This window comes from Brassica napus, chromosome C4, assembly GCF_020379485.1.
Source record: "Brassica napus cultivar Da-Ae chromosome C4, Da-Ae, whole genome shotgun sequence".
Classification (NCBI taxonomy): domain Eukaryota; kingdom Viridiplantae; phylum Streptophyta; class Magnoliopsida; order Brassicales; family Brassicaceae; genus Brassica; species Brassica napus.
The window spans coordinates 57135247-57162538 of record NC_063447.1 but is presented as its reverse complement, the minus strand read 5'-3'; the positions used below and the strand labels follow the sequence as shown (position 1 = coordinate 57162538).

At 30.9% G+C, this 27292-nt stretch overlaps 4 protein-coding genes across 4 annotated transcripts; 3 read left to right on the top strand and 1 right to left on the bottom strand.

Annotated features, from left to right (window-relative positions):
* The first annotated feature begins 2191 nt into the window (after positions 1–2191).
* Positions 2192–2870, top strand: BNAA04G20260D. The gene has a single exon (XM_013873611.3). It carries the CDS (start codon positions 2428–2430, stop codon positions 2683–2685), a length of 258 nt encoding a protein of 85 aa, XP_013729065.1. The 5' UTR covers positions 2192–2427; the 3' UTR covers positions 2686–2870.
* A 228-nt stretch (positions 2871–3098) lies between these two features.
* Positions 3099–4250, top strand: LOC106432787. Its single transcript, XM_022700745.2, has 4 exons — positions 3099–3404; positions 3512–3699; positions 3770–3901; positions 3988–4250. Exons 2-4 carry the CDS (start codon positions 3589–3591, stop codon positions 4045–4047), a joined length of 303 nt encoding a protein of 100 aa, XP_022556466.1. The 5' UTR covers positions 3099–3404; positions 3512–3588; the 3' UTR covers positions 4048–4250.
* Positions 4251–9933: 5683 nt separating this feature from the next.
* LOC111205816 (E3 ubiquitin-protein ligase BIG BROTHER) lies at positions 9934–10848 on the top strand. The gene is given in 6 exon segments (XM_048756060.1): positions 9934–9945; positions 10042–10156; positions 10271–10418; positions 10554–10617; positions 10619–10672; positions 10813–10848. Coding segments are annotated over 6 exon segments (429 nt in total).
* A 6610-nt stretch (positions 10849–17458) lies between these two features.
* On the bottom strand, positions 17459–20080 carry LOC125585616 (gibberellin 2-beta-dioxygenase 3-like). Its single transcript, XM_048755008.1, has 3 exons — positions 19094–20080; positions 18571–18910; positions 17459–17871 (listed from the first exon to the last, which is right to left on the bottom strand). Exons 1-3 carry the CDS (start codon positions 19465–19467, stop codon positions 17632–17634), a joined length of 954 nt encoding a protein of 317 aa, XP_048610965.1. The 5' UTR covers positions 19468–20080; the 3' UTR covers positions 17459–17631.
* Positions 20081–27292: the final 7212 nt, after the last annotated feature.

Sequence of the window (27292 nt, the reverse complement as noted above, 5' to 3'; positions counted from 1 at the left end):
TTATGATGATGAGGATTGAGCTAGTCGACTGATTTATATATAGGAATGTGTGCGTGTATCACGTGTTGTGTATGTGTCGCTGTCGATGAGAGACAATAATCATGAAAATCCGACACAGAAGCTGGAAACATAACGGCGAGCTTTGGACAGAACACAGCTTCGCATCTCTTTTTCTCTCTCGGATTTATACGCACGTGTAAAATGTTTTTTTTAATCTTCATTTATTCTTTTAGGGGCAATATTCTCTTTTTCTTTTTGTTAAAGCTAATTACGGCAGATCTTCTTGTAATCTTGTTTGCTGAGATCCGATTAATTTTTTTTTTTTTGATAATCCAGGTATCCGGACCTTAGTCCGACTATCCCACCGCGTCCAGCCGGAACTGGAGGGTCCTGGCGGCCAAACGGAAACTATGTTAAATCCGCTGTGACCGGGACTCGAACTCGTGATAGCGGGCACTTCACCTGAGGTTCCTTTACCACCAGACCACGAGGTCCGGTTGATCCGATTAATTTTCAATTTTCGTAAAGTAAAATTTGTTCTTTTGATATAACTTAGGGAAGAATATAAAAAACAGACTTGGATACCTTCCTTGAACAAGGGTTATAACCCTTTTTGAATGGTTTACATTTCATTTCCTGTTAGTATTTTAATCACCGGTCATGTTATACATATGTTTGTGATAATAATTATATATAATGTGATTATAATTTATAGTATTTCAATACTAAATAATTTCTTATATACAAATGTAGCTGGCCTGGATGGAGTGGGTTTCCATCAAACTATGTAATAATAGTTTTGGTGTGAAATGAACACTAAATGTGTGTGTGTTCCACTAAAGATAGTCTACCCTTCTGATCTATATTCATGTGAGTCTCGGGTGTAGACTGTTGTGAAATTTCAGGGGCCGTAAACTTTGAATATAATTTTTTTTAATAATTTGGAAATCTATGTTTATGTACGTTACATTTTTAAATTTTTGCGGGCTAATACAAATGTTTAATTGGGATATGCAGCCCTGAATACTTTTCATTCCTCCACAACTGTAATTCATTGAGTCATTCCTCCAAACCATGATTTCTTCTGTTTTTGGATCGTTTGTCAGATAATCCATATAACTAGTTTTGTAAGTCGGTTGTACTTTTTTTTGTTACGAAAGTGGATTGTATAAACAATTCAAGTATTTGGAGAGATTTTAGAGATACAATATGCAAACTAAGACATGTAAACATACGCCAATATAAATTACTAATTCGCACGTATTAGTTTTACATGTTTGGTCGCTATCCATTATGCACTATGGCATCATTTAACTAAATCATTTTCATCACATGATTACTTATTACAATACTAAATTATATAAGCACGTCATTCGGCCCATCGTATTGGGATGTGCCCACACCGACGAAGAAAGTCTAAACAACGTGGGAAACGCCAATTAGCGATGATTAATTTTCAAAAGAAAATCATAGTTACAATATCAAGCTATTAAACCGACTGATGAGCTAACTTGGTTGAATTACATTTGAAATTGATCACCAATGCTTTAATAATGGTCAGGCCCTGTGAACTGAACTTATCACGATCCTGACGTATTCACGGATGAGGTACTAATGACACACAAGTAGATACTGAGTAAAACACATAAAAAACATATCCTGACGTATTCACGGATGAGGTACTAATGAATCACAAGTAGATACTTAGTAAAAGTGTGAAACACATAAAAAACATATCCTGACGTATTCACGGATGAGGTACTAATGAATCACAAGTAGATACCGAGTAAAACACATAAAAAACATTTTTCGAGTAAAACACATAAAAAACATTTCCCGATAAACGGACAATGTTTTCAAATAGTTTTTTAAGTTTTTGGCACAAAAATATCTTTCAATAAAAAATGATCAAAATAGTTTTCTTGAAAATTTTAATATTTATTTTTTAGATTTTGAAATTATATCTTCAAAACTACATCACTTAACTCTTATAAATCTAAGTCTAGATTAATTAATCATAGAGTATAAATGTATTTTTACTATTTAATAAAATTTATTTTGGTCATTTTTATGACAAAAACTTAAAAAATACTATCCTAGAGAATTTTTCATAAAATTAATCATAAAAAAAAAAAAAACCCCTAAATCATAATTAGTTCCTAGTAACGAATATACGAACGAATACAAAACATTTTATTTTAATCATTTTTCAAAAAAAAAAACATTTAATTTTAATCAAATCACTTGCTCCTTTTAATTAAGGACTTATTCATACTTGCTGCCGACGAAAAAGAATATACTCAAAAAAGAAAGGGGCATAATTGTCATTTCCCATCTACTTCTCTCCTGGATAGAAGGGAGAGTCAATCATATGGCAATACAGTCCCAAGTTTTGTGAGCCTGAGCCATCGGAGAGATCGAGATCTAATGGCGGCGATAACAACCGCAGTGATAGCAATAGCCGGAATCATACTGGGATGGATAACGATAGAGATGGCTTGTAAGCCTTGCCTTGAGAAAGGCCGTGAAGCCATCGACAGATCTCTCAACCCCGATTATGATCCCGATGACGAAGACGTCGTCGATGCTTCCTCCGCCCCTCGCGCTCCTCTCCTCACCAATCGTCCTCCGGATATCCCCGATCCCTCCGCCGCTGATCCCTCCACCGCGTTAAAGTCAGTCTGATCGGTTCGGTTCGGTCCTTGATTCTTTTTTTTTTGTTTGGTCTGTATTTATCTGAGTTGCTGTGTAAACCAAACCTCTCTCGTCTTCAATAAACTATCTCGTGTTTGTGCTTTTTCTTCTTCTAAAATGTTTGTCACTCATTTGATTTTGTGCTCTTTCTATTGAACGCTTTGTGTTTTTTTTCTCTTATAGCACCAAATAAAACACTAAAATATCCTGAAAAACAGAACTCTTTAGCATTGATTGAACTCGTTACTTACATCAAACCATGGACACTGTAAATGAGATCATGTCAATTTACAAATTTGAAGTTTTAAGTTTCAGATAGTTGTTGTTGTGGTAGTAGCTTCTGAATCAAATCGATTGTTGAAATGGTGGATGATTCATTGATTTGAGATAATTACAATTCTCAATTGGTTTGACCGTCGACGTGCAGAAGAAACTGGGCGATGGGATTAATAATTAACATCCTAAGCCGAAAAGACTTAATGGGCTCATTATTACTGGGCTTTAAATACACAATGGGCCTTTAATAAGTGTGACAATCCTCCGGCCCATATGATTTATTCCCCTTTCGCTGATTCTAGTCTCGAAAATTCAAATTCTCTTTTCTCCCCCTCCTCTCCTCTCTCTCTCTAGCAATGGCGCTTTCTGCAGCTTTCAAGGGGAGACTGGATCAAATGGAGTTTACGAGAAACCAACGACTCCATCTTCTCCAGGTACCAATCAATCCATCCGTCAATTACGATCCTTAGCTTCTCTTTGAATCATCCGAGTTGATTTAGATCCGATCCATAGCTTCTCTATTGGTATAATGTTTGATTAGGCGGAGAAAGAGTTACAAATGGAGAAATCGCAGATTCTAGCATCGAAGCACGCAAGTATTCAATTCATAGAGCGAAGATGTTTGATGCTCGAACAAAAGATCGCTGCACAAAACCTCAAGATCACGCTTCTCAGATCTACCATCCAAGATCTCGATTCCAAACACCACCGCTCTATTCAGAAACTGAGGTTTGTATTTTATCCTCTCCATGGTAGGGTATGTTGATCAATGTGTTGATGGATTTTGATTGGTGGATAGGAGTTAGATGAAGAGAGGGACAAGTATTACAAACTAAAACGCTCTGAGATGAATGAGTTCGTGCAAAATGTTGAGCGGTTTAGATCGGAGAACCGGGTACAAGTCGAGAGCCTGAGACGCCGTGTCAAGGAGGTAATAAGTGCATATGAACATCTTTGAATTTGAATAATAAACCAAGGATGTTTAATTATTTTTATCAATCTATGTGGTTTTCTTAGCTTAGCTCAACGTTCGATCAAATTCATGAGAAGAATAATTATCTGAGGAACACGAGTTAAAGGTGCACAAGCAGATCATGAACAAGTTTGAGGTAACCATGTGGATTATATGTTATGATGATCCCACCTTACATTTGACTTGTTATATTTTCTGGCTTTGTATTTTCGTTAAGTAATGATGAGGTCTGTAATTTGATATATACAAAAAGGAGAGTCACTAAAACCTTTGCCAAGAATCAAACAATAACATCTAGACATTTCTTCTACCGCAAAAGATCCCCACCAATCACAACATCAGCACACCACTCAACTTTAGCGCTGTTATTACGGATGATGAGAAGATAGTGTGAAAAACAAAATGAACAACACAAATTTGAAATTACAAAATGATAAATGTGCTTAATGATTTATAGAGTGAGTATAAAATATTCAATTTAACATACCAAATCCATGGACTCAAAAAGAATTTACTAACTAATCGCTATGAGAAATTAACTTTATACCCATACAAAATTCAAGACTAAATATGAATTAGATAGCGATAATAATTCAATTAACACAATAATCAAGATGAAAATAAATTAAAGATTGAGTCTTTTTACCCAAAGTGTCAAGTGCTTTGAGAAAAAAGAAAGATAAATATCAAGGTTTTAGGTCAAAAAGTCAAATATTATGTAGCTCCTAAACAAGAATTAACCTTATGCTAACAATAAAAAGATTAATAAAAACATGTCTTAAAAATACGTTAGAACATACAAATATCATAAATATGAAATTAAATATAAAATATAAAATTTAAATTAGGCTATATCATCCATCTCCACTTATAAAATACCAGATAAGTTCACGGCCAAAAAGAATCTAACGGAGAACTTAACTCTACGAAAAAAAGTATATCTATTGATTCAGTTTATAGAAAAAATCGGGGGATCCAAGATATCATATTCACCACCTGAAAAGTAAATCTGACCAATACTAATAATGAGTAGTTCAAGGCTAGAAACTGAGACTACATCAAATACAGTTAGTTTTGGCTTATGCTCTAGAAAAGTCTATGTGTCTAGTTTTAGTTAATTCGAGTCAGTCAAGTCTTCATAGTCTCTCGATTCTTGCATATGTTTAGTTTATTTATATTCAAGTGAAGGATTGTTGAGATTTTTGTTTTTACAAGCCTATAAAAATTAAGTATGTATGAATATAATTTTTACAAGCTTATTGGGTTGGGTAAAAATCTAATCTAATGTGAAGTAGATGTTGTATTTTGGTGACAAATGATTTAAGTTAAATTTAAGGAAGGGTTATTGGTTTATATATTTTGATTGATTTAGAAATCCATATAGTATTTATAAATTCAAGTAAAATATGCAAATCCGGAGGTTTTCCCTCAGATTTGAGTCTTTATATTTTTAACTTAAAAATCCAAACAAATCCATTCAAATCCATTATAAAATCAAATATATTAGTAAATCTGTACGATTGAATAACACTTGATTTGATATAGAATTTATGAATCATTAAACCAATAACACATGATTTTAATACAGCTTTGAAAATCACAGAACCAATAACACTAGATTTAGTTCGGATTTTCAAATCCATTAAAATACAACAACCAATAACCCCTACTTAGTGACTAAGACCATCTCTAACCCACTTCTATTTTTATCCCTATATTTTTTCCTAAAATAGAGTAACTATATTATAGAGGTGGATTTGCTATAATATATGCCTATGTAATAAAGTTCTTCTATTTATAGAGGAAAATATAGAGAATTGTTATTTTCATCTATAAGTATAGATGTAAAAAGTAGGACTCCTCTATATTTTTATGCAAAATAGAGGAACTCTATTATAGATGCATACATTGACGCAAATTCACATCTATAATATATCTCCATATTTTATAGAAAAATATAGAGATGTACAATACAGATTCTCTAAGCTAAGCAATTTAGTGATAAATTGCAAAGCTAAGTAAAATTCGTGAATAACCAAAGTAAACTTAGTGACAAATGACTAAATCTTAGCAAACTTAATGACAAATGTATAAGTTGCTTTGTGAATCTCTCTTATAAATATATATCTTACATCTCCATTAAAAAGACACACAAGATACTATACTCACTCATACATAACAATCATACAAGTTCCAGATATACCTAAAAGCTGTAAAGTAAATCTTGAGAGTATCGCGTGGAGTTAATTTCACATATTCTGGTTTGGGTGATACAAAAAAGTCTCACTTGGTTTTATCATAGGACTCAAAAATCATACAAAAATTATCTAATCTATGAGAGAGTTATTGAGTTAAAGAAATAGATCAAATCTCGACTTCACGTATACTATTTTTATATCGGTTTTCAAACGTTAAACCGTCATAGATTATCATTTCCATTACATTTTTCGTAATTTTCAATTTGGATTCTTGCATCCTAACATTATTTCACCTAAAATCATAGTATGCATGCTTCCATGTATATAGTTCGTTTAAATTATATATAAGATAATTTAAATTTTGATTTTTAAATAATATTTACTATAAAAGAGCTTCGTTGTTATTTTAGGCTAGCATAAAGTACGGTTTTTTACTCAACATTTCAGGATGACAGAAAACCGGTATACGTTACATAAATCATATACCAAAGATAAAACAATAGTTCATAATAAACTAGGGCCGGCCCGCCCTACAGACGGGATGATAATTTGAAAATAATGTAATCCAGATTTTGATCCGCGTTTTGCAAGCGCTGAATATTTTATGATGACAAATTCTACATCTTAATAAATATTTTATTAATTTTTAAGAATTTTTGTATTTAAAATATTTTTGCATTTAAATCAGTGTTTTTAAATTTGATCCGAACCCACAGTCAAACCGATTAATCCGGTGGTTGGATAATTCAATTTAGGTTTTTAAAAATATCCATATTTAAAAATCACGAAAACCCGAAACTAAATCGATTGAACTGTTAGATGGCCAATATGTAATATAATTTGATTTTTTGTTATAGTTTCATAATTTTTCATCTTTTAATCCAAAAGATTATATGTATTTTTCGTTTTTTTATAAATTATTTGAATTTTTCCATTATTTAATTTATCTAAATAATTTGAGAGAAAATTGTTAGAAATTATAAAAAAAGATGAAATATTAGTTAAAAATAAATATTAACATCTAACTAACACACTAAATACATATTAGGAACTCTATATTTGAAACCAATTATTAAATAACAGAGTAAAGGGTCTCAAACTATTAGTATTAGTATTTCTGAAAACGATGTCTTCGTATAAAGCTCAGAAGGGTTGGACATCAGATTGGCTGTTGTTCCGGCGATGAAAGTGATTTAGTCAATGTATTTTTTTTTTAAATCGGACCAGAGATAGCAGAAGAACGTATCCAAATTGATACTAACCCTATGTGTCTCCGCGGCTCTGTATATACGCTGGTTGTTGTCACTGTGAGTCATGAGGTGTTCTAAGTCAGCAGTGCAGAGCAATGGTGTGGTTAGTTTCTGTAAACGAAATCAGAATGATATTTAGTGAATTTATGACTGATATCTAACTCTGAAACTCCGCATGAAGCATTAGCAGATGATGCATATCATAACTTCCAATGCTAAAGTGTATTTAAGCTCTGATTCCATTGAGTTAGAAGCTACACCAGATGATGACAAAACACTAAAGATGATGAATCTTGAAATCTCAGTTAAAAATATAACTCACTAATCAGTGTCATGTTGCTCATATATCCTATAAAACTGGTACCCGAAGCAAAAGCCTTGGGTAACCAAATAAAAAACTGTTAAAAATAAATTAATTCGTAAATTACATTTAAAATGTTTAGTTTATTATATCTATAATGAAAGTTAGACTACATTGACTACTTTGTTACTCCATTACATCTTTTCTTTTGTTTTTGAATGAATTGAGACTTTTAGTTTCTTGTATAGATTTTCTTTTAAACATATTGATTCAAAACTAACCAATCCCATTGTGCTAAACTTTAAACAAACCATTTAATTTATAATATATTTTTTGTCATATAAACATATAGTATACATGCAAACTTTGTATTATACGTATATATTAAATAACACAACAAATTTCTTCCTGCTTACTTTCTTTTTTGTTAAAATACTTTTTATTCCTTTTGTGTTTTTAATAACTCGTTAGATTTCGGTATGCCACATACCTTAGCGAATAGTGAGTTTCCTAAAAACTAAAATAAAATGAATTGATTTACAAAATATTTGGTATTAGTATAGATTATATTATTACATTTCATTATTTAGATGTGATAAAATCATAATAAAAACATTTGTAAATTTATAGATCTTATGTTTTACTGCTATATAAAATTTATAACGGTTATAAGATATATTATGTGTTATACTACTAATTCATTTTAAAAGTTAATATTATTCTCTTAGCAAAGATTACTATTTGTTTGTGTTAGTTAGAGACTTTTTTATGGGCCACTGAGACAATATTCACTGAGACGATATTTGTTCACCAATCCCTCGACATACAAAACCTGTGAAAGATGACACGTAGTTCATTTCATAAAATACTCGATTTAATATTTTCTTATAAAATATTGTTAGTTTTATAAAATATTTGTTATAAAGTGGTTTTATTGTATGATAGATTTATTCCAGTTACCAAAAAAGAATAGGAAAAGATAGATTTATTCATCAAATCGTTCTTCTTCCTTAATTTGTTTTTATTTTCTTCTTCGCTTTCTTTACGACTCCTGCAATTTTCTTTTTTTCAATTTCTTCAGATCTTTTCTTAACTTCTTCAGATCTTTTTTTTTGAAAAAATTCATATTTTTCTTTATGCTTTGACGTTTACTTTAATTTCTTTTAATATATTGTTTCTTTTCTTTCATTGATCATACATCATTTGCTTTTAAATCCAATAGTTGCATTAACTTCTGGGATCTTTGACTTCTTTTCTTCCCAACACACTCATTTTTTTGTCTTCGCTTTTTTTCTATCCTTGACTTATTTTTTCCTTTTCATTTGCATGTTTTGAGATCTGAATTCTTGGAGAAGAACGTGGAGAACCATTTACACATCACCACCGACGCTGTTTACATTTACCATATTTACAACTGAGCACTGTCATTTGTTCCGGCCACCACCGTTGTCATTTCTTCCACCATTGCCATTATTATCATATCTTCTTCTACCGACATAAGTATTCTATATTTAGATTTATTATAATTTCTGTTTATTTTCGTCTTTAATATTTTAATGATTTAAAATCATTTTATATTTTCTACTTTATTATTTTGTTAAAATTAGAATTTGACCCAATTTAACAAAGTAGTCCAATATGTATAAGTCTCGAATATACATTTGGAGTTAATTCTTAGTGGACTGGACTTTATAAATTAAAATAATGACAACATAAAAAACGAAAACCCAGACGGAACACAAACAAAAATAAATGAAACGCATCGTTTTTGTGAAATGGGACAGGTGTCGCTTCTAGAATGCACGACTTTTCACGTGGCATCACAGGAGGGTCACCAACGTCTTTATATATATATAGATGTACTAGATACAATTGAAAGAAACTGGTTTCTAAAATATTGTATGTATAGGAAAAAGATACCATTTTAAACTTTGAGCTGTGTACTTCCACTTTAAACTCTGAGCTGTGGTATTTGAAATATAATCAAGTAGTTATTATTATTTTTTTTGCTTCCCCTAAGCATATTATATAGATTTTTTTTAAAGAGCATATTTTATATATTATAAATTGATAATAAAATGTTGTATTTTTCATTTTGTAGTGTTTCATTCGTTTAGGGTTTGTCGATGTCGCTGTCACTGTCCTTGTCTATGTCCTGAGTGTCGTCCGCTTCCGCGATTTGTTTGCCCGTACTGTCCTGTTCCGTATTCTCTCGTCCGTGATGATCCTCCGGTAGTAATAATGTCTATATTCGTAACGTTTATGTTCATTTTTAAGCTCTAAGAACAAAACTTACGTAAAGTTCGATGATTAATTTATCGCAAATGTTTCCTTTCTTACTATATGTAGACTAGTGGAGGATTTTCAGGCTATGGCTATAGTAATAGCTCTCCAGACAGGTATACAGTTGGACTTAATTTCCCAGATATCGGGTCAAGTAGTAGACACGATGATTCGAAAGTATGTCCATGGAGGTATGCGCAATGTTATGCTTACTCATGTTTCATCATAGCATGTAACATATATATGTATATGCAGATCAATACTCATTACTTTTGTTATGTGGGTGAGCAGGAAGTGAATGAGATAACAGAATCGGTGAGAGAGGTCAATAGAGGATTACCTCAATGGAAAATCTCCCGATTACCAACTCATACGTACGGAGAAACACCCACATGCGGGTGGTGGTGGGAAAAGAAAAAGAGGTTTGTCGCAGATGATTCGCAGTACGTTATCACTATATATTCTTCCATACAAAATATACTGATATTCTTTGTTAAAATATATCACATGCATGTACAAGTTTTGGTTTGGACCATGCTTTAAGTTTTCGTTTAATTTAGTTTGGGGTGACGTTATAGGTGTTCGATATGCCTAGTCGACTATGAGAATGGAGATAAAATAGCCACTTTGACACCTTGTAAATTGTAATCATATCTACCACAAAGACTGCATTTCAGAGTGGTTGAAGAAAAGCACGGTATGAGCATAAGTTCAGTCTAAATTTTGATTTAGAAGCACAAGATACTTATAAGCATATGCTACGACAGAAATGAAAGCGACCTTCAAATGATTTCACATCAAAAAATCTAATCCAATAATACATTCTTGTTTGTGCAGGTATGTTGTGTGTGCAAACGCCAGGTCCGCTGTTAAATAGTTTTTTCTTTGTAACTTGGCCTTCATAAGAGCATGAGCAGCGGCGAACCGCTCGTTGAAGTTCAAGAAATTAATTTTTAATTTTTTTTTCGTTTGATTTAAGAAATTTTTTTTTTAAATAAAGTGACTAATAGCGGACCGCCATGTGGTGTGGGGCCGGTGAACAGTCACGACCCGGGTTCACGCGGAAGAGGCGGGACGAGCCGAAGTCTTTCATTTATGCTTATTTTAATATTTTTTTTTTTGGAAAACGTGTGATCCTCTCCCATGAACTCCTGATGCGCGTGCCCTAAGTTCTTATAAATAAATAGTAATTTTGACCAAAAAAATAAAAATAAATAGTAATTTTGACCAAAAAAATAAAAATAAAAATAAATAGTAATTTATTACTAAAAAAATTTGAAACTGGTGTGACTTTTTTTATATTTTCTTTTTGTTTCTTTTTATCGTAAATGTGTTCACTTAGAATAGTCAATGATGTTCGCGTAAATGATGTTCGCGTAAATGATGTGTATACGCGATAAAATAATCATATTAAGAACTAGCATGCAACAACACTATATAATGTTAAGCAAAAAAAAATAACGCTATATAAGTATTGTTTTTAGTATGTTTTTTTAGCAATTGAAATTTTGTTTTCTTTTTAAAAATAAAAGATGTTGTAACTTGACATGTGTGCACAAGAGTTCTAGAAAGTGTCTGAAGGGATTTTTTTGAGGATCGTATATCTTCATCTCTTTTACTTTTCTTTATTCTATAATCTCTTTTTTTTAACACTGATTTATAACAATCTTACAATTATGATATAGGAAAGATTACATAGACGATTCGACAATAAATTGCATAGTCTGGGATTCGAACCCCAGACATGGGTGTAGAAGTCTTTAAACCTTAACCAATAGGCTACGGGTGCTTAACCAATAACCTTAAACTTTATTCTATAATCTCATTGAACTTTTTTTTGTAGCTGGATTGTATTATCAAGTCTTATAGACAAAAAGTTATAAACAAACAAGTTAGTTATGCTATTATCTCAATTCCCTAATGACAGCGTGTTCGTCTTACGATAAATGGACTTGGGGTTCAGAGAATTTGAAGGCTTATAAAATGCTCCACCCACAAAGACAAACTCGTGTTTTGTTACCCAAAGAGATGCCAAATTAGGCTTGTATATATGGGCCTCGACAAAAGAAACAAAGAGAGCTTTCAAGATATAAGATTTAAAAAAAAAAATCATACAACACCATCTAAGAAAATCAGAAAAGACCACTTAAAAGGTCATTCAGAAAACAATAACCACTAGTTTCAGTAACTTTACAAGACGAAGAAGAGGAAATAAAAACTAGTTTTGATGGAATTTCAAATTTATTGATTAATCAAAAGGGAGCCATTTACAAAAGAATTGGGAGCTAAAATAAACTGAAAATGTAGCTTTTTTTTTGTTCAAATTGAATATGTAGAGTCTATAACTAAAGAAAAACTCGTATACTACTATGTGGACATCGCCTCTTAGCCAAACACGTCAAATCATCTCCTCAAAAGGCCATTGAAATTGTGGTCTGCCTTGTACCCGATGGAAAAATTATGTTCTTGATAACCAGTTATTGTATATTTTTGGGACTTTCGCTAAAAACAACCTAAATATTCAAGTCAAACCTAAAAGTGTACTCTACTTTCAGTCAAATGCAAAGCTAACCTAAAGAAATAGTGAAAGTACTATTTAATCCTTATGACCAAACAAAAAAACAGAAATATATTTTACGTTTTTATCTTTCGGAAGTCTACACGTAATAAAAAAAGTCTAGATATATATAGACTTCCTACGAAGTCTACCTTATAGACTTATTTTGGAGTCTACACTCTAATTTGATCTAATAATTTAATTTTGAAAATGTATAAAAATAATTATTGTGATATTTTTAACTAATCATTAATATAGGGGATAATATGAAGTAAATAAATTAAAATTTCATATAATTGAACAATTTTGAAGAATATATACTAATTTGGTTATCATGTGTTAGACAATGTTCATAGTTTAGAAACAAAAAGTTCTAACATGTTATGTCTTTTAGTGGTTGATTTCATAGGGTTAGATTTTAGATTTTGTTTTATTAACTTAAATCTGCATACTAATGTTTAGTAGTTTATATTTTGTATAATTGAGACTTTTGATTATCAAGCAAAACATTTAGGGTTTGAAATTTGTGGTTTAGGGTATCGTAGACCTACAATAAAGTCTATTTATTTGAAGACGTGTTTTTAGTCTATATTTTTCAATTTGTTTTACAAAAAATCATTATATTTAAACTAAGTTAAGTTCCTTAAAAATAAAAAAATGAAATCATAAACTATAACTATTAAAAAATAAAGAAATAAATTTAGTAAATCATATATTAAAATTATTAAAATAATAAAGAATAAGCAACAATAATGAAATTATTATAGTAGACTTCTAAAAAAGTCTACTATGTTATAGTAAAATCTACTCCAAAATTTTAATTTTATTAGTCTTCAAAAGAAGTCTACAGCATCGTAAATTTTAACCTAGTTACATTTTTGTCTCCCTATATAAACAAAATTAATACAGTCTCTCTCTAAAGTGGCTGCACAAGTTTTTTAAACTCTCTCCCTTCTCTCTAAAACTCTCTTCCTTCTCCCAAAAATTCTTTCAATTCTTTCAAAAACTCTCTCATTTCTCTTCTTCCTCTCTAAAATTTTCTCAAGTCTTTCTCACAATGTTATCTTGTCATTTTAGATATTATGATTCATGGTTTTCATCTTCTCCTTTAAAAAATGTAAGTTTTAGATCTATAGATTTTAAATGTGTATTTTTATGTTATTTATTTCTAACAATATTATCTTTTTTTTGTAGGTATTATCACTCATGGATTTCATTTCTCCTCTAAAAATGTAAGTTTTAGATTAATAGATTTTAAATATGTATTTCTATGTTTATATTCAAATAAATTTATAGATCAAGCTCTGTGCATTAATTTGCTTCTAGTTTATCTTATAAATTCTATTTTGAAAAGTATTTTCAGATTTAAAATTATTTTCAAATTTCAAAATGTATAGATTTTTTCAGATCTGAAAATTATCAGACAATGTAGACTTCCAAAGAAGTTTACTAAAGCTAGTAGACTTCATATGAAGTTTACTAAACCACAAAGTTTAAGCAGACTTCATTGGAAGCCTACAAAAATATGACTTTAATTCTTTTCTATGTTTTTTAATAGTTTTATCTTGTTTTGCAGTTATTTTTTGTCCATAGTTGTTTTCTTCTCCTCCCAAAAATGTAAGGTTTACATCTATAGATTTTAAATATGTGTTCTAGTATTTATATTAAAATAAAGTTACATATTTAAATTCTATGTCTTTTATTATTACTATTTTATCTATTAAATTATGTTTTCAAAAGTTTTTTAGAATTTAACTTATTTCAGATCTAATTTTTTTTTTGATAGAGTAAACTTCAAATGAAGTCTACTTAAACGTTAGGGCTAGTAGACTTGAAAAGAAGTCTACAATCCTAGAATTTTAAGCATATTTCATTAGAAGCTTACTCAAAATATGATTTTAATTTTTAATCTTTTTTTGCAGGTATTCTCTTCCAAAGTTTTAAAATCATCTTCCCAAAAATGTAAGCTTTACATATATTCATTATAAGATATTTTGTGTTTATAATGAACTAAATTTAAAGATTCATACTTTATGTTTTTGCTTTGTTACAAGGATGACAAAAAAAACTATTTTTGAAATATCTTCCAGAACAAAATATTTTCAAATTTTCTAAATGTACACTTTTAGATATGAAAACTTTACGTCAGTGTAGACTTCAACTAAAGTCTACTAAACAATAAATTTATGTAGACTTAATAAAAATCCTACTATAATATGATTTATTTTTTTTATCTTATGTTTTTCTCATAACTCTATCTTATTTTGCAGGTACTTTTTTCAAGACTTTATTTGAGGCATCCAGATTATGAAAAATCAAACATACTCAATAATACATTTTAATATATTGCTCTGTAATAATTTCTCATAATAAAATATTAATTTTTAAATAATTGTTTAATGCATAATTTATAAAGATTGTATTCATTTTTAGTTGTGTTTCATTTGTATGATATTATTATTTTTTTGTTAGATATCAATTTTTTCACAAGATCTAATCAACCAAACAAGTAAAACCACCATAGGCTAAAATAATAACTAACACACAAGTGAGAAGAAGAAAATCTATACAAAATTCTCAAAAAGTTTCAAGAGTAAAACTAATCAATTTTTTTTGCAATAAATTCCAAGTGTATAATTATTACACATTAACTTTTGAAATTCACCCAAGACCATTAAATTACTAACATACACTGTAAAATAATTAAATCATGAAAAAATATGATGAATAATACACAATTGCACTTTTAATAGAATTTACGACGTAGACTTCAACTGCAGTCTGCCTTTGTAGATTTACAAAGACGTTTACACTTATTATCTAACACCAAAAATTTCTAGTTGCCTCTGACTTGATACACAAAGGCGTACAAAGTGTGTCTTAGCTAACTCGATCAAGTTCTGCACTTGTCTATCATTCGTGACATGCATAGGAGGAGTATCCGGAGCCATTTCTTGTAAAATGACGTCTGGTAAGGAATATGTTAGCAGCACCTTCTCGATTTTCTTGTCCAGACCATAATCTTCTAGTGCCATTTCAAGAAGTTCACCATGTGTAAAACCACCCGACATAAGAAACATTCTCCCTCATTTCCGATTATTGACCACAAACTCCCGCAAAGAGCCTTTCACCACCCATTCTCCGTATACAACAGGTATCTGAGCCATTTCCTGCAAAAAATACATGTTTACATAATCAGCAAAGAAATATTTCATGTTTCATAAAACTATAAACGAAGACTTACAAATACGTCTACAATTATTAGCTAACAATATTGTCAAATCAAATGAATTACACTTTCATAATTATAAAACATTTTCTTTTCAAAATCACTCAAACCCATTAGAATTATCTAACGCATACTGTCAAACAAAAAAAAACTAAAAAAAACTTAATGAATAATACACAAATTCACATTTTTATAGATCTTTCTATGTAGACTTAATATTCAGTCTCTGAAGATCTAGACGTTCGTTTCAGTTTACAGACGTAGACTGTCAAATAGGTCTACTCTTTGGGTTGGTTTTTGCAATTGACCATTTTACGGGTTGCTTTCTATAGTTGAAAAAAACTGTGATTTTGTACATGTAGACTTTCATTTCAGTCTACAATTTAAAAATGTTAGTTTTTGCAATTGACCAGAATTCATCCAAGATTTGACTTTCAGAACCAGACTTCATATGCAGTCTACATGTTTGAATTTTTTTGAAAGAGGTTAGTTTGGCAATTGACCAAGTTTGACTTCCAATCAGTAGATTGAAATGAACGTCTACGGGTGTGTAGACTTCTTGTGAAGTCTACTCTCAAATCCGACTGGTTGGTTTTGCATTTGACCAAAATAAAAAAATAGACTTTATATGCAGTCTACATTTTTTTTCTAAGATAAGAAGACTACATATGAAGTCTACAATTTAATAAATTTTTGATTGCTTTTTAAACTTTTTGGTCAAACACAAAACTAACATATTTAACGAAGTCAAAGTTTTGGTCAAATGCAGAACTGACCTTTTATAGACTTTGTTGGCAGTCTACATTTTGTAGACTTCCGTTGAAGTCTATTTTGAAAAGTCAAAAGTTCGGTCAAATGAAAAACTAACCTCTTTTAGGTAGACGTCTTAGTAAGTCTACCGAAAGTTTTATTTTTGTTGTCAAAAGTAAAGGTAGAGACTACTGGGGAAGTCTGCGTTAGAAAAAAAATTTGTTTAGTCAATTGCAAAACTAACCCGTGCGTTGACAAATAGACTGCATCGTAAGTCTCCACGGAGGCGTAGACATACAAAACAGTCTACCGTCGCGACACAGATCTGAAAAAGAACGAAAACCATGTAAATAGTTACCATTTTCCTGTGTAAAGCTCTTTTCCAACCTTTTCAACCGTCCAAACTTCAAATATGAGCAAAAAGAAACATCTTTGACTATTCACTAATGAAGAAATTCGAAAATATGAAGTTTGTGATTATGAAAATGAAAGTTATGAGAGTTTTTTAGATGGAAATGTAGAGGAGATGAAGTTTTTTGGGTTAGAATGAGAAAACAGTGGTTGAAAATTGAATTCTTGAGCTTTAGAACTCTAAAATGGTGGTTCATGGTGGTTGGAAAAATTGATGATGATGACATTTTTGTAAATAAGAAGAAATGGTTAGGGTGTATTTGGTTTTTTGTTAATTTCGAAATTAATAAAAAATTAAATAAAAATGGCAATTTTGTGAATAATTCAAAAACATAAAGATAGTATGAAAATTTTAGTGATGAACAGTAATGACAAAAAAAAAGATTGTTTTGGGTTTGACTAGAAATTGTGGATTGGTTTTGAAAAACACCCTATATCTTATGAATGAACCAAAACAAAATAATCAAAATACTAAGAGATGATGACTACAATACATAAATTTAGAGTTATAATAATTGGTAAACTTATTTATTTTATATTTTGCCCTTCTTGGTACAAACTTATAAACTAAAAGAAATGATTGAATTTCTAAAATAACAACAACAAAAACTCATATATTTTTTTCAGAAAAAAAACTAAAGAGATATAAAAGTATCTCAAACATTAAATATAGAAGATGGAAGTTATTGCTGACAAAAAAAAATGGAAGTTATTTCTCAAAGAGACCAAGCCTATAGTCACCAAGCTTAGTCTTGTAACCATATGACTTGTATTGAGACCAAGTAAGCTCTTTATAAAGATAATCCTCTTGCTTGGGGACAAGGCATGCCAATGGTGCAATCTTCTCCGCCAACGGAGGACCTGCGAAGTAGATCATCGATAATCTTGACCTCTTTATATTTTTGAGCACTCTGTGTTTCACACTCTTGAATCTTCCGTTAGTCATCACCTGCAATAGTTAATATATAAGCACCAACAAAAATCATTAGAAATGATAATTTCTTTGTGAAACAATGATATGGTGTTGATTAGTTTGAAGTGTCGAGGAGAAAACCAAAGAAAATTAGATACCCACAATGATTCATATCATACTACGTGTCGCGTGAGGTATGGTCTACTAGTCTAGGTAGATTTTTTTCATAGATCAATCTAAAGTCCAAACCAGATGGTTTATATGATTTTTCATTTAAAATATAGGAATATATTTTTTTGTATATGCAAAAAAAGATTGCCAACGGGAGAATCACAAAACAAATTATCCAATCATGAACTACACATGATCAATTTTAATTTTAATTACTTTTTCAAAATTTTCCCTTAACAACTTTTTAAAAAGAAATTAAAACCCTAAGCCTGAAAATGTTGAATTTTCTTGGTTTTTGACGTTCTACCCATATATTATAGTTCAGATTTTTCCTTAACGAACTTTTCAAAACAATTTTATATTTGATATACAAATATCAGTTTATATTTTCATACCAAAAATATCAGTTTATATATTATAAGATTTGTATAAATCTAGATACATATTTTAGACTTTTTGAAATCTCAATATTGCGATATCCTCCAATTATTAAAATTTAAAATAAATTAAGATAAAGAGAATATCTCGCATCAAAACAATGAAAGGTTGCAAAAGAAAAAATACCTGAAGAGTATCTCCGACAAAAACAAAGAAAGAAGAGTGATCAGGTGGAACAGGGACCCAAGTCCCATCTTTCAAACAGATTTGTAAGCCCTCAGTGTCGTTTGATTTGAGCACTGATATTAACTGTGGATCAGTGTGCTCACCGAACCCAATCTCTTCCTTGGCCTGAGTCTCTTCCTTCTCCTTGTAATAGTTCATCCTAAAACACGAATCACTCTCCTTCACCTTCACCAATCTGCTCAGCTTCTCCTTTGGCTCTATCCCTAGCGCTTCTTCTACCATTTCAAGAACCTTGCTCGACATTCCCTTCATCTCTTCCATGTACTCTTCCACCGCCTCTCTGTGTATTAAAGAACATGGAAACACCCAAATTTTAAAGAATTGTTGGAAATAGTTCGAATGATCCTCAAATTGTTAAAACAAATTTTTTTTATTAAAATTAAGTAAAAATGGTTATGGTCCGGTCTTGCATGGAAGACAGAAACAGAGAGCTCTGTTTTGGGTTAATCAGTTTAGGTTTTACCTGAAAATGGCAGGGATTTGGCGGAAAACGGCGGTGGATTTGGTAGACGACAGATGATTATTAGCATTGAGGAGAATATACTCAACGCATCCCACGTCACCTTTGAGTCCGATTCGTTTACTGCCGTATCCAAACGGGTCGGCTGGACCGGCTTTATCTTTGAGAGACTGAGACAAAGCAAAGAACTTGGTGGCTTCTTCCTCCATCTTTGTCAAAAGATCGGGTCTAACTCCATGGTTGACGACTTTGAAGAAGCCTAACTCCTCGTAAGCCTTAACGATTTGGGTTTTGGAAGTTGGGTCGGCGAAGTCTACAACGGGGATTAAAACCGAACTCGTTTTGCATTTTGGGACTGGCTGTAACACAACAACCATGGTTTGTTTCTTTGGAGTCTATTACGTAAACTTATCTAAGGAATGAAAGATTGTTGAAGGAGAAGGAACTTGGTGAAAAGGTTGTTTGCTTAGCTTTGATTTATAGTTGCTGGTGTGTTGCGACGATGATTTTATAATATTTTATTCCTAAAATGTTGTTTTTGTTTTTATTATGCATTTTAAATTTTTTTGGTGGATTTTATTCTTAAATACAATCTGCATATCTTGGTTAAGGAGCTGAGTTCAATGTCAGTATATAATATTTGAGAAAACTTAAAATGATTTGATTTTTAAATAATTTTAGATAATTTTATGTGAATATGAAAGTTATGACGATGTTAATTAAAAGTATAAAAAACACTCAATTCCATCTAAAACAATGAGATTTTCGATTAAGAAATTGTAACCATCCAAGGTCAAAGGGTCTCTCACGCCCGCTCACTCGGTCTGTGGAGTTCATTCTATGAGACGGATGGTGCGTTAATTTTTTGGAAGCTTGAAAGTTTTGTTTATTGACCTTGTAATCACCACATGATATTTTCATTTGTTTTAACTTCACTCATACGATATCAAAAATCATTTACCGATAGGTCAACCATCCTTCAACTACTTCCGTTCAACTCTAGAATTCTTTCTGAATGTGTAGTCGAAAAGTTAAATTCACTTTGGTAACGTATAACTTTTTTTTAAACCTTTCCATATATTATAAACCGAGATGTTACAGAATTTTTACCAAAAAACATCTTCAAATCATCACAAATTTGTTCAAATCCAATATTTAAAAATATTTTCAATAATAGTCAATGATAAATTACATTTTAAACATAAGTTCAATAACAGTAGATTAAAATTCATATATGAATAATAACGGGTTTTCATTTTAATACTAATTAGTTCAAATTTCACTTTGAATACATCTCCTAATTGTATTTTTAGTTAACAAAAGCAGTGGAAAAAAATACTAAATTCTGGCTACAGTGAATGTTAACTATAATATTAATGTATTTTCATGATAAATTAAAAATAAAATGAATAAAACCTATATAAAAATCAGATACATTCATTTTAGTTTCTTAATAAAATTATTTTTTTTATCAGTTTATTATATGGGCATATAAATATATGTTACTTAGAATTATTTAACCATGGGTTGTAACTGGGAAAATAATAAGGAATTGGTGAAATAAAATAAAAATGAAATGAAATACATCAAAATGGAATAGATTTCATTCCATTCATTGATAACCAAATTTGTTATGAAATGATTCTTTTTTTATTTTATCTATTTATTTATGGAATGGATGAAATGTGTATTCAATTCCATTTATGTCAAATGGTGAATTTTTTTTGGAATAAATATAAAAAGTCATTTCACATCATTTCATTCCAAAAATCAACAATTTAGTTGCATGCTTTACATAAAATAAATAAATATTTATGCTAATATACATAAATTTTATTTAAAATTCATTTTAAAGTGAGTTTTTGGTTGAAATATTTGTTAAATCGTATAGTAATTAAAATTACTTTACTCAATTTCATTGCTGAAGTAGAAATCTCAAAAATCATGTATCTGTAAATAGTGATGATGAGAGATGAACATATGTGAATTGTTGTTTAGCATTTGGCCAATAATCTAGAGACTGGGAATGAATTAATGGATTATGTAGAATTGAGAAGAAAATATGCTAGCAAATCAAATTAGTCTTTTAGCTTGGAAGCATTCTAGGAGAGAAATTAAGGACACAAACTAATAAGTATTAAAGTAGTTTATATTGGCAATTTTTTTAAGTAGTGTATAGCTTAGTGTGGTGAGAATGTGTTGTCTTAATCCATATTACTTCTTGTTTTATACCCAAATGTGTGGTTAATGTCCTTTTATTTATTTTATTTGTTATTAGTTGCATATATTTTTGTTGATTATTTTTTACCTCAACGTATTAAATTACAGGTTCGAACAGTGTGTATGGTCACTTCAAATTTGACCCCTACTTCTTAACTTTGTTGTCCATTTCAGTTAGTTTGAGTTCTTTTTTTTTTCTTCTATCATCGCCTTTCATTTTTAATGGATGTATTCTCTCTGAGCTGAGATTTATAGCATATTCATCTTTTTAGTTTTAGAATAAAAATTACTGAGAATATTACCTATCTAAAACGTAAAATGTTATTATAACAACACTTTAAATTATTAAATGAGAAAATGAATTCAGGTTTTGTTCCTTTGTTCATATTCAGTTTTGATGATGTTCTACAGTTTCTAAAAATATGAATAGAAGAGAATGAAGACTGAATGCTGTTGATGATGTTCTAAGGAAACTTAATTTTGATGATGTTCTACAAATTTTTATGTAATCCGAATTATTTATATGCTTTTACGGTTTTACCATCACATTTTCATACTGTTTAACGCGTTACATAAAAGTTTGTTAATAGAGGAAAAACAACATTGAGTTTTCTTAGAAAATGTAATGTAAATTTGCCACATGCATGGAGGTGTAGGGCACGTCTAACTCTAATACATGAGGCTCTTCAGCCTCCACACATCTTTTTTTTTTGTGTTTTTGAATATTTTTGCCGATGCAGCAATGCCGACGTACTACTACTATAAGCTTCTATATGTAGTTGCAAGATCTGTCCTTTTCGTTGAAGTCGTTTGTTTAGAGTTGAATGTAACCTAGTCAGAGTTTGTAAATATCATTTTCTTTTCTTTACAGAAAGGAACGGTTTAAAAAGAAACCTTTATAAGAAGAACTGGGATTCGGTCGGGTCGACGATTTGTTTTTGAATCTTTGCAGTGATTCCGTATTGACATGTGTTGAACACCTAATATTGACACTTCACGTGGCTGTGATTCTGTGCACAGCCTACTTCTTTGCGTCTGCGTACGAGTGCGTGTTTGCTTGTCTTTATATATGGAGACACTATTTATGTCGGATACTTGGGGGTAAGCATATATCATTTCCTCAATATCTTTCGTAAACTTTTTTTTTTCTGCTAATATTTGGATCTTTCATAAACTTAAAGTATGTTTTTATGTACTAATTCATTTTTCAGCGGTGTGATACTTTATACCTCGGAAATGCATATTATCATCTTCTAAATGTGTACGTAATTTGCAGAAAATGGCTTTTTCCAATTTTCGAATTATAACAATGCAGAAACATGCATGAGGCCTAAACATATTTTTAGTTTAGGACATAAATTCATGTCTATATACATATAACGCGTCCAACTTCTCTAGGTGATGATGGTGTACTTTGGTCATCATTTTCAAGAATCTTTCACCGATTCAAACCCAAACTTTGTGACGCATCTCTAGTTAGTTATAAAGGAGTATTAACAAACTGTGCTGTAAAATTTTGCTGGATAGCTTTTTGCCTTTTTTTATTAAAGATTTTCTTAAAATAATTTTATGGACGACAATAATTTTTGAATACTTGATCCAAAAGTATTAATCACGTTTACCAATAAAATGTAATAATCACTCTTCGAAACTGAATCCTTCGCCAATAGATTTTCTGAACTCTTTCCAACACTGCTTTGCTTCCGTATCTTTGTCTAGCATCGTGTATATAATTGCCTATACTTGAAACGCCATTATTTTTAACAACCTAACACTGCGATAAATTCAGTTAAAGCATTCATAAACGCCTATTTGTATGATGCGGACGAACCTTATAAAGAGGGATCCGAACATCAGAGATCTGGCCATGCTCATAATTTAGACAACTAAACTCAGCAGCTTCTTGATACCTTTCCTAGAATATCGTCGAAATACTAACCATTAATTATATAAAGGTACATGCATATAACATTATATGAAAGTAAATAAAATAAAAATAATCACCAGTAATATTAAAATTTCAACTAGAGCCATCTGAACGTTGAAGTCGGCCTCAGGCTCGTTTTGTATCGCATGTTTATGTCGCGAAGGAGCTGCACCGCCTCCTCGCATTTTCCTTCTTTCATCCTCTGCACCGCCTCCATCTAATATTTTCCATCATTTTAAAAAGAAATCGTTAAAATTTCTTTTGTTTATTATTCTTTAATTGAATTATCTTGTGGCTATAAAGTTATAGGCTTGCAGTACTTGAATATGGTGAAATATACTCTTAAAATAGTTTTTTTGGACGTTTCCAAAGCTTCTTACTGTTTAAAATATTAAAATTATACGAGTTTTATTGGAAAAAAAAAAGACGAAGAATATAAATAACTGTTGTGTTACTAACGTTTATGTAATCCTGCTTTGATTTACTAACAAAGAGAGATGTTAAAAAATCAGACCACGTTGACATTGTAAGGAAAGTTACAATGCGCATTCATAATTATTTCTCTTTTAGTCTATCATGTATATCAATATTATATATATATATATGTGTGTGTGTGGAGATACAGAACAAACTTAAATTATAAAATTTTCAGTTTAATAAATTTATTCTTGAATTACTTTATGTTTTATTTTATATTGTTAGATATGTTTTTTCGGATAATAAGAAAGATAAAATAGAAAAATAGAAAAATCGTCCATCTATTACTCTCTCTCTTTTCACTCGATTCCTAGAATTCAAAATGTTGTTGCTGATTTCTTAACTAAAGAAGCTTTATGTATGGTTGAGGATGTTATGACACCCACCTACAACTTAAAGTCAAACACAAAACTAACTTTCTTTTTTTTTGAAAATTGGTTTTGTCCTATTCACCCCACAAATTCATATAATTTACGAAAATGCCATCAATTTTTTTTTTCCGAAAATGACATCTTTACTCTCTCACCTCATCATCTTCAAGTAATTACAAGATTGTCATTGTCATAAATACCACAACCACCATGAACAACCAATTTGAAGCTCTTAATGCTCCCAAAATCGATTTACCCTTCTTCTTTTTCCATTCTTGTGAACTAAACACAACATATCTCTCACTTTCTCTCCACAATGAGCTAAAAAAACCCAAGATTTTGATTCTAAAATTTTTATGGTTCATAGAGTCATAGAAGCTAACGATTCTGGGTGGGTGACTTTCGTTTGTGATTTTGTGTGCTTGGAGAAGCCTTATGTATGCTAAGAAACTTATCTCACCAATTTAAGGTATGACATCGAGTTTTTTTCCAGATCTGTTCGTCAGACGGCTTACTTGGGAAGTCGTCTGGCTGTAGACGACTTACCTGGAAGTCGTCTGGCTGTAGACGACTTACCTGGAAGTCGTCTGGCTGTAGACGACTTACCTGGAAGTCGTCTGGTCAACGCAAAGGTTATTTTTGCAATTGACTTTGAAATCTGTAACCTGAGACGACTGAAAGTTAAGTCGTCTACTATTGTTTGGTTTCAAAAAAATTTCCAAAGAACCTAGACGACTTACATTTCAGTCGTCATAGGTTAGTTTTGCATTTGACTGGATAATTACAGAAGTTTGACTTCCCCAGACGACTTACATTTCAGTCGTCTGTCGAAAATTAAAATAATAATATTTTTTTAAAAGTAAACGACTTACAATTAAGTAGTCATAGGTTAGTTTTGCAATTGAAAAAAAAACTTCAAGATTTAATTATACACAGACGACTTATAATTCAGTCGTCCACCAGACGACTTACTTGTAAGTCGTCGAGGATTTTTTTCCGAGATTCTGGCCAAACCACGTAAATCCTGGACGACTTACATTTCAGTCGTCTCGTTGACGACTGAATTATAAGTCGTCTGTATATAATTAAATCTTGAAGTTTTTTTTTTCAATTGCAAAACTAACCTATGACGACTTAACTGTAAGTCGTCTACTTTTAAAAAAATATTATTATTTTAATTTTCACTAGACGACTGAAATGTAAGTCGTCCAGAAAAGTCAAACTTCTAAAATAATCTAGTCAAATGCAAAAGTAACCTCTGACGACTGAAATGTAAGTCGTCTAGCTTTTTTGGAGTTTTTTTTAACCAAACAATAGTAGACGACTTATTTTTCAGTCATCTGAAATAACAGATTTCAAAGTCAATTGCAAAAATAACCTCTGCGTTGAACAGACGACGTATAGTTTAGTCGTCTAGACAACTTAGATTGAAGTCGTCCGCGTCTTCTCCGCTAGTTTTTAAGTCTTCTACGTTAGTTTTTGAATAACTTGTATTTTTAAGAGTGATTAGTAACTTCAAGATATGTAAAACTCATATTTACAAAATATGTTCTCTCCCTTAGTTTTACTAAATTTGACTAAGTTTTTCAACGCAAACTTATAAAAAATATGATATGCTTTGACTGGTTACTATTGTTTGTTTCCATCTCTTAAGTATTATTGTTATAGACAATAATGATGACTATTGTTATGAGTTGGAAGAATGGTTAAATGCTTCTTAAAATGTTGTATCAGTATGAAGCTACCAACATTCTTGTTTATTAAGATGAGAAAAGGCCATTGGAGTTTATTATTGCATATGAGAGATCCAAAGATAAGAAAAAGGCTACTGAAGTCTATTATTTCATTGATTTGTAAATGTGTAAACACATTGTTAGCACATTTAATACATCTTGGAAAACATTATTACTGATTTTACAAAAAAATCACAACTAAAAGAGTAGACATGCAATTCACAAAACAGACCACAAACAAAACTATTATAGATCATTCCTCTACAAAGACAAGCTTGGATTCCACTTGAGTAGACAAGACCAGACGACTTTTAAGAAGTCCAGACGACTTCTAAGAAGTCCAGACGACTTCCAGGAAGTTCAGACGACTTTGTCAGAAGACTTTTAGGAAGTTCAGACGACTTCCAGACGACTTTACAGGAAGTCCAGACGACTTCTAGACGACTTCCAGACGACTAACAAGTAAGTCATCTCAGAAGTCTTCCAGATGTGAAAAACCTGCATATCAAATCCAGATCTGAAAAACCTGCATATCAAAAAACGTTCAAATGACTTAAAACAGAAAAAATGAGTGGAAGATTAGATAAATCTACCTTTACAGAACACACAAAAATACATATCTAAAAATAATAGATCTACCTTTAAATTAGTGGAAGATGAGTACCATCTAATTAAAAACCTGCAAAAAAGATAGATTAGTAAGAAAGACATGAGACAAAACTGAAAAATTCATATAAAGTTTGGTGTTTTCAAGTCAAAGAGATTAGAGTGGGTTTGGAGAGTTTTAGTTTGGGAAAAAAGTAAGAACTTTATACAACAAGAAGTTACCAAATGAAGAAAAATCAGACATAAGAACTTACCAAAACGCTCAGAAAAATTCAGACGACTTCCTGGAAGTCCAGACGACTTTGTGAGAAGACTTCCAAGAAGTCCAGACGACTTCCAGAGGACTAACAAGTAAGTCGTCTCAGAAGTCTTTTAGATCTGAAAAACCTGCATATCAAATCCAGATCTGAAAAACCTGCATATCAAATCCAGATCTGAAAAACCTGCATATCCAAAAACGTTCAAATGACTTAAAAATAGAGAAAATGAGGGGAAGATTAAATAAATCTACATTTATAGAACACACAAAAATACATATCTAAAATTAATAGATCTACCTTTAAATTAGTGGAAGATGAGTACCATTTGATTAAAAACCTGCAAAAGAGATAGATTAGTAAGAAATACATGAGACAAAACTGAAAAATTCATATAAAGTTTGGTGTTTTCAAGTCAAAGAGATTAGAGAGAGGTTGGAGAGTTTTAGAATGATGAACATTACATTTTTGTTGCAGCCATTTGAGAGGAGGAGAGAGAATGTGTAAATTTTTCTTTATATAGGGAGACAAAAAATCCAATTAGGTTAAATATTTTTGACTCGTTGATGTTAAGAGTTTTCAAGGCTCCTAAGACAAATGTTGTAGTATAA